This window comes from Rana temporaria, chromosome 6 (assembly GCF_905171775.1).
Source record: "Rana temporaria chromosome 6, aRanTem1.1, whole genome shotgun sequence".
NCBI lineage: Eukaryota > Metazoa > Chordata > Amphibia > Anura > Ranidae > Rana > Rana temporaria.
Window position 1 is genome coordinate 6,408,682 of NC_053494.1, and position 11,961 is coordinate 6,420,642.

Sequence of the window (11,961 nt, forward strand, 5' to 3'; positions counted from 1 at the left end):
ATTCTCACTTTGTAATCATTTTTTTACTTGGATTAGTAAATGAGGGGAAACTGTGCTGACTTCAATCATCCAATCATTTGCAAGCTAAAACCCTTCTCTTTTTGTTTTCCTTCCACATGGTTGAGTATTCTTTGCAAAGTGAATGTTCTCTACTATTTTAGTAAAAATCTCAATTGTCTTGGACAGTTGAGATGGAAGCAGGGGCGGACTGACAACTCATGGGGCCCCCGGACAATAGAAGATTATGAGGCCCCTGGGCTTTCAGATGGCCACCACGCCAGGAGGCATTGCAGAGGCGGGGCAGCTAAAATCGCGGGATTTTCACTTCAAGAGCATGTCGGTTTCGGACATATCAGGGACAGATGTAAAAAAAACATAGATTTTTACATACTGTGCCTGGTTTTACTGAGCCTGGCATCCCTGATGGGGCCCCCTAGTGGCATAGTGCCCTCGGGCAGTGCCCGAGTGACTCAATGGTCAGTCCGCCCCTGGATGGAAGTGTTTCATTATATTAGTGTCAGCAGAAGAGTAGTTGGGACCAGGATCATGCAGTAATGATGGGAAAGGCTGGGGGTCACTCCATTGTGTGGATCAATTATGATGATGGGTCCTTCTTCTTCAGATGTGTTTTCTGGTAAAGAAGCACTGGTGTACGGATAGACAGTGCTTCCTACAGTGCTTATTGAAAAAAGGTGTGTATTTGCACTGCTGATGTTCCCTGTGTCGACGAAACTTCCTCCACATGTCATTGTTGGTGTAGGAATATTTGACACATAATTGAATGTAACGTTCAGGTAGGAGCTGATCCAGGCTTGGTAGGCCGTCACCTGTGTGTACACCCCGGGGAATTTGGGTTCTGCGCAGCCTATTCCCCAGCTCACAACTCCAACCTGGTACCATACGCCCTGGACCTTACACACCAGAGGTCCTCCTGAGTCACCCTGTAAGACATTGATAGTCATTAGCTGCACCAATGGATAACTTTTCAGAACATAATGTTTCAACCTTAGCAGATTTACACAAACTAGCTAAGCACTCAGTAAGTGGGTACAAAATTGGTAATGCAGAAGAGTTTTAGGAAGCCGCAACCAGGTCAATTTTCATTTGGTAACTTTGCCTAAAGCAACTCTGTAACCAAGTAAAAAAAAAAGTCAACAACCAGGACCTGGAAAAGGAGGAGTTACACTTACATGCAGTCCATTCTTCTGACTGCAGAGCAAAGGCATTTTCACATCTTACATACTTGCCAGTGTTTTTCATGACTGGTCCCCTACTGTGCCCTGTGGTTCCACTAGCTGGCTTCTATAGTGATGTTCTCTTTTTTTCTCGCCGAGTTCCACGTCAGTTTTCTCGACGAAAAACATACACACGACCGTTTTCCTCTGCAAAAAAGCTCTGCCACCAAGTTTCTTGATGGATTCTGTCGAGGAAAACGGTTGTGTGTACGGGGCCTAACAGCCCTATTTGATATATATTGTATATATTTTAACATGATTTTGTAGAATGTGTCTCTAAATGGCATTTGTCTTTTAGTGTCCGTTCAATGTACTCCTCAACGAAGAACTCCCTGAAGAAGACTGTCTTAGTTGAAACACGTAGGGGTATTGTTGTGTTGCAGTATTATTTTGAGGAATGATATCATGTGCAATTCTTTGACATGACATGTATTGCTTACTTTGTTGTATGCATCATGTTTCAATTTTATATAAATTTTAAAATGTTTTTATCATTTTTTTTTTATTATTGTTTAGGTGGATGTTGCTCCTGAGCAGAGCCATAATCAGAGAAATGGACAATCAAGGTCTTGGTCTTGAAATTTTTGCACTTAGTTATAGTCAAAAAAGTGGGGTAATGGGCTGTAGGATAGTGGTGTGTAAATGGAAAAGGGACATGGTGGATTGTAGCTAGAGATGGGCTGAATATGAGCCATGAACTCAATTGAAAAGATTATGCTCGGGCCAAGCCGTTCGTCCAACACTAATTATGACCCTTTTTTATATCATACTTATGCACATACAATATATGTATTAAAACTGAACCCAAGACAAAACTATTTTAGTATATATTTATATTTAGGGCTGATTTATAAAAAAAATAGCTTTGCAAATGCCTCAACATTTGTGCAAGCGTAACAAACAATTCCCATAATATTTGTAACATGTGTGTGTTAGATTCCTTGTTGCCTTTCGCTGGCATATGTAACAACCCCTAACATTTGATTTGACAGCTTCCTCCTGGTTGTTAGGGAACCAGCACCCGTCAATGCCCTAACAACCGGTGACTCTCCCCCTCCCAGCACTTTAAGTTGTCAGCTAGGGATTCCCAACTGACAGGGGAATGTAAACAAACTGCAGGCATAGTGTACCATATAAGACCTTTATCCAATCGTGCAACCTTGGTTGCCGGGAAAGAGGCTGGCGAGTGTGTACCCCCTCCCTGAACCATACCAGGCTACAAGCCCTTAAGTACTTTGTTTGGCAAGCACCTTGTTCCCATCGATGAGGCATAAGGGTCTGTGATCAGAGGACTTGTTAAAATCAGAAAGCCTCCTTTAAGAATAAGTCACCACTTTAGCACTGTACATGGTTCCATCATCTTTCCCATTAGTTCCTGTTTTCGGAGCTGAAACCAAGGACAATGCTACCATCAGTCAAACTCTGTGAGGAGGGAGTGGGGGTGTGGCCCAGGAGTGCACACGCACAGGTGCTTGCTTAGCAGACTTGCTAAGGCGGTACCAAAAGGAGAGAAGAGCCAATAGAACCAGTAAGGACAGCTAGAAGCTGATCAGGTACAGTAGGTAAAACCTCTTCTTTTTAATAAAAAAAAATTGAATTTAGTGTAACTTTAACTGATGTCATGCATTGATTCCACTTCCTGTAAAAAGAGAGCCAGACCTAAAGGTGAGCCGTGCTGGAATAATCTCATCGCCTCTCACCTGGCAGGAGTCTTTTCCCCCATCCTTGTAGCCGGCACAGATCTGATCATACTGAATGCGGTCGTAACTTCCCTCATTGTAATACGTTTGACATGTATTGCGGTCAATTAGGGGAACCATGACCTCCTGGAGGATCCCATTCTTAACTACGTTCCCTGGTGAAGAAACAGAGAAGAAAAAATAAAGTCTTATGGACACACATAGATGCCCCAAGAGCAAGCATGCATGAGTGCCCCCACATCAAGCAGCTTGCTATAGAGACACTTAGTGCGGGGGAGGAGACAAGAGCACCGCCGGTAGACTCAAGAATAGGAGGATGGGGCAGCTCTGTGCAAAACCATTACACAGAGCAGGTAAGTATGACGTTTGTTTTTTTAAAAGCATAAACATTTTAAGGTTTGCACGTTGCCTGTCAGACTGCATGCTTGGATAAGGGTCCGATATAGAATTTAGGGGTAACCACAGACCTTTTTTTGGTGTGGTGTGCCCCATTTACATCTGTGTTAGGCCCTCATCTAGGATAAGGCCATACCTGCCTTGGTAAAGCAAACACAGGTGAAATAAATGCTAAAATAAATATTATCTGAGGGTGGTTGGTTACGGATTCTCTCTATTTATTCCATATATGTATTAATTTGTATTAATTTGTCTATTCCTATAGTTAGCTAGTCTATTAAAACTCTGATAATGTTACTGTAGCACAATAATATAAGGTTAGCTAGGAAAACAAACTTCTTAACTACTTGCTGCCCGCACTATAGCTGAAAGATGGCTACAGCGCCGGGAGTGCGTCCATGGACGATAGGAAAACCCTCATTATTGACCATTGTAAGCCACACGACTCCAATTTAGAGACCAGGATAAGCAATAATAATAATGGGTTACTATAGCAGTGAAGGAAATATTCATTATTCTTTCTCTTGAACTGCTAATGACTTGGGTTTGCGTAGAGCTTATGGTTGACCAATCTTGTAATTGAAAGTATTGTTTTTTTCCATAATGCACTTAAAGTTGCAAGTCACTTTAAAAAGGAACCCCTTCCCTCCAAACTGATTTTTTTTTCTTTGTTAAATGTCCCCCAAGGCAGTGCTCAGCTCCCTATGCCCTTTTTGATAATGGCTTGCTATTAGCCTTGAATTTGGCCACAATTTAGTATCAAGATTTGCTGAACTGGCACCTACCCCGCAAAAAAAAACATTTCAATAGAATGAATGAATGAATGACTTGTATAGCGCAACGCATGCGAACTGAATCACCTCTGGGCGCTTTTTCCAACCAGTATCTGCTTGGCTGGTGCGGTCATTTTTACCCCGTAGGATCATGACACGCTAGGGACACACAGTCATACACACATATATACATATATACTGGGCCAATTTGGACGAGATCCAATTTACCTACCAGCATGTCTTTGGAGTGTGGGAGGAAACCGGAGTACCCGGAGGAAACCCACGCAGACACAGGGAGAACATGCAAACTCCAGGCAGATGGTGTCGTGGTTGGGATTCGAACCAGCGAACCTTTTGCTGCTAGGCGAAAGTGCTATTCACTGCACCGCTGTGAATCCTCTGCTAAGTTTAAGTTTCATGGATTTCAAAAAGTATTCGACAATCCCCTTGTGAATCTAACCAAGGCGGAATCACCCATCCCTAGATAACAGGATGTATTGGGTGTAAGTGACAGGTCTGGCTTCTTAGTATTGAAAATTTATGAAAAAGGTTTGCCCTATCATTTCATGGACTCACCACCAGAAGATCTTGTACCCCAGCCAGTTACCCAGCACTCCGTACCACAGGGGAAGGTGGTGTTGGAAGATGGCAGACAGATTGGCATGATGTACTGAGTATAGTTGACAGGTGTGGCCAGCCGCAACAAGGCGATGTCCCCAGGGTATCCATCACTTGTATAATTACTATTGACAATGATATTTCTTACAGTGGCAACAACTGTATGATTGCTGATCACACCCAGCTTGTGCATGCCCAAATATACTTTATAATTTGATACCCGGATAGGACTGCAGAAAGAAAACAGAACATAACATGTATCAATGAGGATCCATCTGCTGCAGAAGGCAGTGCAATATCACTACTATCAACAAACATCAGAATCTAATGCATGAAATACAACTTGTTCACAATTTGTTCTCTATGATTGTATGTACACAAGCACAATGGTATGATTGGGGTCATCAGAGTTTACTGTAATGCTAAGTCACAGTAATCTCTATTGACAGCAATTTAATAGGACAAGTACAGGGTCTTAATGAAGAATTTACCTTTCTTCGTCAGGATGTACAGAAAATAAGAGAAAGAATGTCAGCTCTGGAAAGGCGTGTTAAAGAATTCGAGAATATCTCACAGCCATTGAATAAAGATATTAAAGAAGTGATTAAAAAATCAGGTATCCATGCTCGCAAGTTAGAAGATTTAGAAAATCGTCTTAGACGTAATAATATTAGGCTGGTGGGCTGGTGGGTCTCCCAGAGCACTCTGAGGGAGGTAGCCCTACAGAATTTGCCGAAACATGGCTTTGGGAGACGATTGGGAAAGAACAACATGTCATTTTCGGTTGAAAGAGCACATCGAGTACCTAGTAGGCCTCTACCAGCAGGATCACCCCCACCGCCATTTCTAATATGATTACTTAACCAACGAGATAGAAGTTTTTTTTCTCAGAAGAGTTAGATTACTGAAGGAAGTTCTTTTTAATGGAACTAAAGCTATGTTCTTTCTGGAGTTTTCTCCTGATGTGCAAAAGCAGCGTGTCAAATTTCAAGATGTAAAAAAAAAGAGTAGCGGCAAATGAAGTTGCACATTTTTTTAATAATACTAAGGCTACCACTGAATGGGTGGATAGACACTATACATAAAATAGAATTAGAGGAAGAGAAAAAAATATATATTTATTTTTCTTCCTCTCCTTTCTCTCTTCCTTTACAGGTGGGAGCTAGTCAGTTTCACTCTTTTGTATTATTTTTTTCTTATGCAGAGCCGGCGGAGCAAGTCCAGTAGAAAAATAATTTTCTTTTTTTCCTTTCTTCTTTTTCTTTTTTTACTGAATGCCCTCATTGTTTTTCCTTCGAGAAATGTTTGGTTGCTAATTTTTGGTATTTTTTTTTTTTTTTTTTTTTACACATATAGGTATATGTCGATTTATTTTAGAGATTTTTTTTAAATAAACTTCAATACTTGGTTTCTACTATTGATAAATGTTTACTGTGTGCAAATATAGATTTCCCATAGGCGCTCACCAGATAGATAAGACAAAATTAGAAATTCTCTCCCCACAAGGAGGGGGCTTTTTCTCAATTTTTAGTATAGCAAGCTGTTTAATATAATGCTTTGGTATGTTGGAATATTAGGGGACAAATATATATATATATATATACCACTCCCGGTTCCTCAGAGGTACTTAAAGAATTATTGAATTTTACTTCTGATAAAACTGATGTCCCTTGTTGAGAACTATGTACAGTATATGGCATGTATCAAAATACCCGCCAACGATAGATCAATGGGAAAAAATAATAATATTAATTTAGGCGAGAGGAATTAACATATAAACATAGGAGGAGTCTTAAAAAATTTGCTAAAATTTGGCATTGGTGGCTGATTTCTAATTTATACAGTAATCAGTGGCTATTTTTAGCTCTGATCACTGTATAGATGTCACTGGTCCCAAAATCGTGTCAAAAGTGTCCGATCTGTTCACCGCAATGACGCAGTCCTGATAAAAATCGCAGATCGCCACCATTACTAGTAAAAAAAAAAAAAATAATGATAAAAATGATATAAATCTATCCCCTATTTTTTAGACGCTAAAACTTTTGGGGAAAATATTCTATATACGCTTATAGTGATTTTTTTTAACCAAAAATATGTAAAAAATACATATCAGCATTACTGATGAAGAAATTTGTATTACATTTTTTTAATTTGGGGGACATTTTTTTTATAGCAAAAACAAAAAATATTGTTTTTTACATAAATGAATACATTACACACAGTGAATCACAAATGAACAGCTGAATAAGGGGCTCAATTTCAGTACTCACAGAGGGGGGCATAAACTAATCAATGATGATCAATGATGCACACCTGCCAGTTTTAAAGTGGACACTTCATAAAAAAATAATACTGTATCAATTTACATACTCATGACTGATTATTATTTTTTTTTTTTTTTTACAAAAGCAGAATGATTGGTGCCTGGTGGAAGAATTGGATTATAAAGGTCACATGTTATACTCACTTGTGGATGCAATGTGCTGCCGTCATAACCCACTCCGGTGAAATCAGGGACCCTCCACATAAATATTCTCCTTCTAATTCTTTATCTATAACAGCGACCTGCCAGGGCCACTCCCCATCCAACGCATTTGTACCGCCAACTATCCGACTGGACACCGAGGGGGAACCGCACACTGAAAAATCTGGAGCACCAAGAGCATTGCCGGCTGACATGAAAAAAAAATGAGTTTGAATTTGTTTGGCTTCCATAATAAAATAATTATCTAAATGAATAATACACACAAACAATGGAACCATATAGTGTGTTGCCTTTTTAGGGTATAAAAATCCTCAGGACTGATTCTAGTTCAAGGGACTTTGACGACACAAATTTCAGCCATGTATTTTCTTCTATTTTCAAACCCAACAAACTTTTATATACCGTATATACTCGAGTATAAGCCTACCCAAATATAAGCTGAGGAACCTAATTTTACCACAAAAAACTGGGAAAACGTATTGACTTGAGTATAAGCCTAGGGTGTCCATCTGCATGCCTCACTTTGCCTCACTGTGTCCATGATCATGCCTCACTGTGTCAATGCCTCACTGTGCCCATGGCTCACTGTGCCCATTCCTCACTGTACCCATGCCTCACTATGCCCATGCCTCACTGTGTCCATGGCTCACTGTACCCATGCCTCACTATGCCCATGCCTCACTGTGTCCATGACAAAACTGACGTTTAACATCTGAGTCTATGGAAGGGGTGGCCGGTTTGAAAAATCGGTGCTCCCCATCCGTAGGTCCCCCAGACAACAAATTTTTAACACTTGTAGAGGAGCAATGGGGCTATATGTGTGCCAAGTTCCGGGTCCAGGGGACCTACGACCGGCCAGTCCAGCTCCCCAAAGTCACCGGAGAAATTACTGCTCAACATGGGAGTCTATGGAAGGGGTGCCCGGCTTTGAAAAATCGGTGATCCCCGGCCGTAGGTCTCCTGGACAACAAACTTTGCACACTTGTAGAGGAATAGAGGGGCTACATGTGTGCCAAGGTTGACACATGGCCGGTACCTATGACTGGCCGGTACGGGGTCCCCAAATTCGCCGGAGAAATTACCGTTTAACATTGGAGTCTATGGAAGGGGTGCCCGGCTTTGAAAAATCGGTGCTCCCCGGCCGTAGGTCTTCCGGACAACAAACTTTGCACACTTGTAGAGGAAGAGAGGGGCTACATGTGACACACAGCCGGTACCGCGTCCCAAAAATCCGGGAGATCAGGCGCAAAAAGGTGACTCGAGTATAAGCCGAGGGGGGCATTTTCAGCACAAAAAAAGTGCTGAAAAACTCGGCTTATACTCGAGTATATACGGTATATATTTTTTAAATGTCCTTCAGGTCATTCAATCTGGAAGCCTGAGATGATCTTCTGAATGATGCTTGTCAACAACGGAACAACGGAAACAGTAATTTCACAGCAAACTAAATGTATCTGAAAATCACTCCACTCCTCCTTAGTTATAATGATCCCAGAAATCCTCACGTCAAAGAAAGTTTAGACAGAGAGTTCCTAGGTAGGATTATGAGCACCTTATTTGCGACATACTTTGTTTACCTTTTCATTGGACAGCCTTCCATGAGGGCTTGGGTCAGTGCAGACTTTTAGGTGAGCTGTACTTACCTGTGGCTAGGAGGATGAGTAGAGTCAACGTTCCCATCCCAGCAGAGTGGGAAATATTCAGCAGATCTCTCTCTTTCTCTCTCGCTCCCATTAATCTGTGAAAAATAAAAATTTCTGTTCATGAAATTAAACCCCCTTTTTAGCTTCCTCATTCCTGATAATAGTGTAATTTGGGTAGACAAGCTCTGGTTTCCTTTCTAGTCATTCCTAGCTTTGTCTAGAATTCCACCTGCTCCTATTGTTAAGTGCCAGCTCACTAATTCCTCACATGCTAATACTTTGCATTGCAGGACATTAATTATTTTTAGTGCATTACAGTGAGGGGTGGCTTCACCGTTACATTAGCTACAGACGGGTCAGTGTTTCCTCCAATTCAACCAATACGAAAGATAATTACAGGAGAAAAACAAAGGAAAGGATGCCTTTTGCAGATGATATTCTGATCTGTTGGAAATGTTATTGTCTACCAAGGGATTTCATTATTTTTGTCTACCAGGGCCAGATCTAGCCTGTCTGATGTGGGGGTGCAGTAAAAATATGTCAGGTGGGCAGAGGATGAGAGGGAATGTGTACAGGGGGTTAGCAAGGCAGAGGATAGAGTAGCAGTTTTTAGGACTGTGTACAGGAGCTATTAGTTTGTAGGACAGTGTAGAGGGTGTTAGCAAGGCAGAGGTAAGTAGGTCAGCAGGGCGGAGGACAGGGAGGACAGGGGTCAGTAGAGAGGAGGATGGAATGTCAGCAGGAAGTGTACAGGAATCGGTGAGGCAGTGTACTGGGTCAGTAGGGCTGAGGACAGGTCAGCAGGGGAGTGAACAGGGCTCGCAGGGTAGGGGACAGGAGTCATTGCTGGCAGCAGGGAGGATGGGAGCTGGCAGGAGTAAGGACAGGGGTCAAGAGTGACCACTGGCAGGAGAGAGTACAAGGGTCACTGCTGGGAATAGAAAGAACATGGTTCACAGCTGGCAGGCAGGAGGACAGGAGTCACCATTAGCAGGGTAAAGGACAGGGGCCACCACTAGCAGGAAAGAGGACAGGGGTCACTACTGGCAGGAGGGAGAACAGGAGTTATGGCTGGCAGCAGTGACAGGGGTCACAGCTGGCAGGCAGGACAAGAGTCACCATTAGCAGGGTAAAGGACAGGGGCCACCACTAGCAGGAGGGAGGACAGGGGTCACTACTGGCAGAAGGGAGAACAGGAGTGATGGCTGGCAGTAGTGACAGGGGTCACTGCTGGCAGGACAGTGGGCAGAGTTCTTTCTGCCATCCCTGCAAGGTACATAGCCCTAGTACAGGCAGCAAGAACTCCTCCTCCCCAGGGGCACTATAGCTAAAATCTGATTCCATTGCACACAATTACAATCTGCACAGTGTATAGCTGGTTACTGTGTTGCAGTCCTGACCGGTGAAATTCCCTGGTCAAAATGGCAGGTCAGTAGAAGTAGCCAGTTACACAGTGTGCAGATCATAGCTGTGTGTAATGGAATCAGATTTCAGCTACAGTGTGTGCTGTGGGGAGGAGGACTTCTTGCTGTCTGTGCTCAGGCTATGTACTGCGCAGGGATAGGAGAATGCTGGTGCACAGAAGCAGGGGTGGTGAGTGTCTTTGGGGGGGGGGCGCAACTGAAATCTGTGGGGTGCAGCCCACCCCAGTACCCCCCTAGATCTGACCATGTTATCTAAATGGTTCCCTTGGATGTGAATTACAAATCTATGGAATTTTTGCTAGAAATATGGGGCACTGGATATCATAAATGTTTGTTAAAAAGTGGTTTCTTGACCATAGAAATTATTTTCAAAATGTCTAAATCTCAGGCCATTGAAAAGTAAAAAAGCCGCAAAGAATCCCACGAGACAGTATTGACCAAATATAGTCACAACACCATCAAAGATCCCTGCCCTAGTGTCAGGATCTGTCATTTAGTGAGGGGAGTGCAATGCATTGTGATTGACAGGATTTGCCACTGTTGATGATGGATTGACACCCTCTCCCCTTGCAAGGCCCCCAATGTTTAAAGGCGCATTGTCTTGTATGGTACAATAGGACTCCCTTCTATCTGCTATCTCATATCAACCTAGGAAATGGCTTCTTCTTGTCAACAAACACCCAAGGAGTATAGAAGGTTAGATGGTGATGTATGTTCAAGAGTGGAGTGCCAAGGCTTTGACATGTGCAGGAGAGTGCCAGTGGTTTGACAGCTGGTAGTATGTACAGGAGTGGAGTGTGGAGGTTATGATGGGTCAGTATGTGCAGAAAAGGAGTGTAGAGGGCATGATGGGGTGGTATGTGTAGGAGAGAAGTGTGGAGGGTATGATGGTGGTGGCATATGCAGGAGAGGAGTGTGGAGGGTATGATGGGAGCAGTATGTACAGAAGAGATGTGTGGAGGGTATGATGGGGGCGGTATGTGCTGGAGAGGAGTGTGGAGGGTATGACAGTGGGCAGTATGTACAGGAGAGGAGTATGATGGGTATGATGGTGGCGGTATGTGCAGTAGAGGAGTGTGGAGGGTATGATGGGGTAGTATGTGCAGTAGAGGAGTGTGGAGGGTATGATGGGGGTAGTATGTGCAGTAGAGGAGTGTGGAGGACATTATGGGGGCGGTATGTGCAGTAGAGGAGTGTGTAGGGTATGATGAGGGCAGTATGTGCAGGAGAGGAGTATAGAGGGTATGACGGGGTAGTATGTGCAGGAGAGGAGTGTGGAGGGTAAGCTGGGGAAGGTGTGTGTAGGAGAGGAGAATGGAGGGTATGATGGGGGCAGTATGTGCAGTAGAGAAGTGTGGAGGGTATGATGGGGGCAGTATGTGCAGGAGAGGAGTGTGGAGGGTATGATGGGGTGGAATGTGCAGAAGAGGAGTGTGGAGGGTATGATAGGGGCAGTATGTGCAGTAGAGGAGTGTGGAGGGTATGATGGGGTAGTATGTGCAGGAGAGGAGTGTGGAGGGTATGATGGGGAAGGTATGTGTAGGAGAGGAGTGTGGAGGGTATGATGAGGGCAGTATGTGCAGTAGAAGAGTGTGGAGGGTATGATGGGGTAGTATGTGCAAGAGAGGAGTGTGGAGGGTATGATGGGGAAGGTATATGTAGGAAAGGAGTGTGGAGGGTATGATAG

The 11,961-nt window shown here is 43.2% G+C and overlaps 1 protein-coding gene across 1 annotated transcript; it reads right to left on the minus strand.

Annotated features, from left to right (window-relative positions):
* Positions 1-476: 476 nt before the first annotated feature.
* LOC120942866 (serine protease 33-like) lies at positions 477-9,411 on the minus strand. Its single transcript, XM_040355790.1, has 5 exons — positions 8,851-9,411; positions 7,190-7,394; positions 4,681-4,997; positions 2,936-3,090; positions 477-941 (listed from the first exon to the last, which is right to left on the minus strand). The coding sequence occupies exons 1-5, from the start codon at positions 8,939-8,941 to the stop codon at positions 507-509; spliced, it is 1,203 nt and encodes a 400-aa protein (XP_040211724.1). The 5' UTR covers positions 8,942-9,411; the 3' UTR covers positions 477-506.
* Positions 9,412-11,961: the final 2,550 nt, after the last annotated feature.

Excerpts from the sequence above, each read along its gene's own strand:
- LOC120942866 (XM_040355790.1), bottom strand. The coding sequence starts at position 8,941 with ATGGGAGCGAGAGAGAAAGAGAGAGATCTGCTGAATATTTCCCACTCT. Across the intron at positions 3,091-4,680 it reads GGGTACAAGATCTTCTGGTG|GGAACGTAGTTAAGAATGGG; the intron begins GTGAGTCCATGA and ends TTTCTTCACCAG. Across the intron at positions 942-2,935 it reads GGGGAAAAGACTCCTGCCAG|GGTGACTCAGGAGGACCTCT; the intron begins GTGAGAGGCGAT and ends AATGTCTTACAG.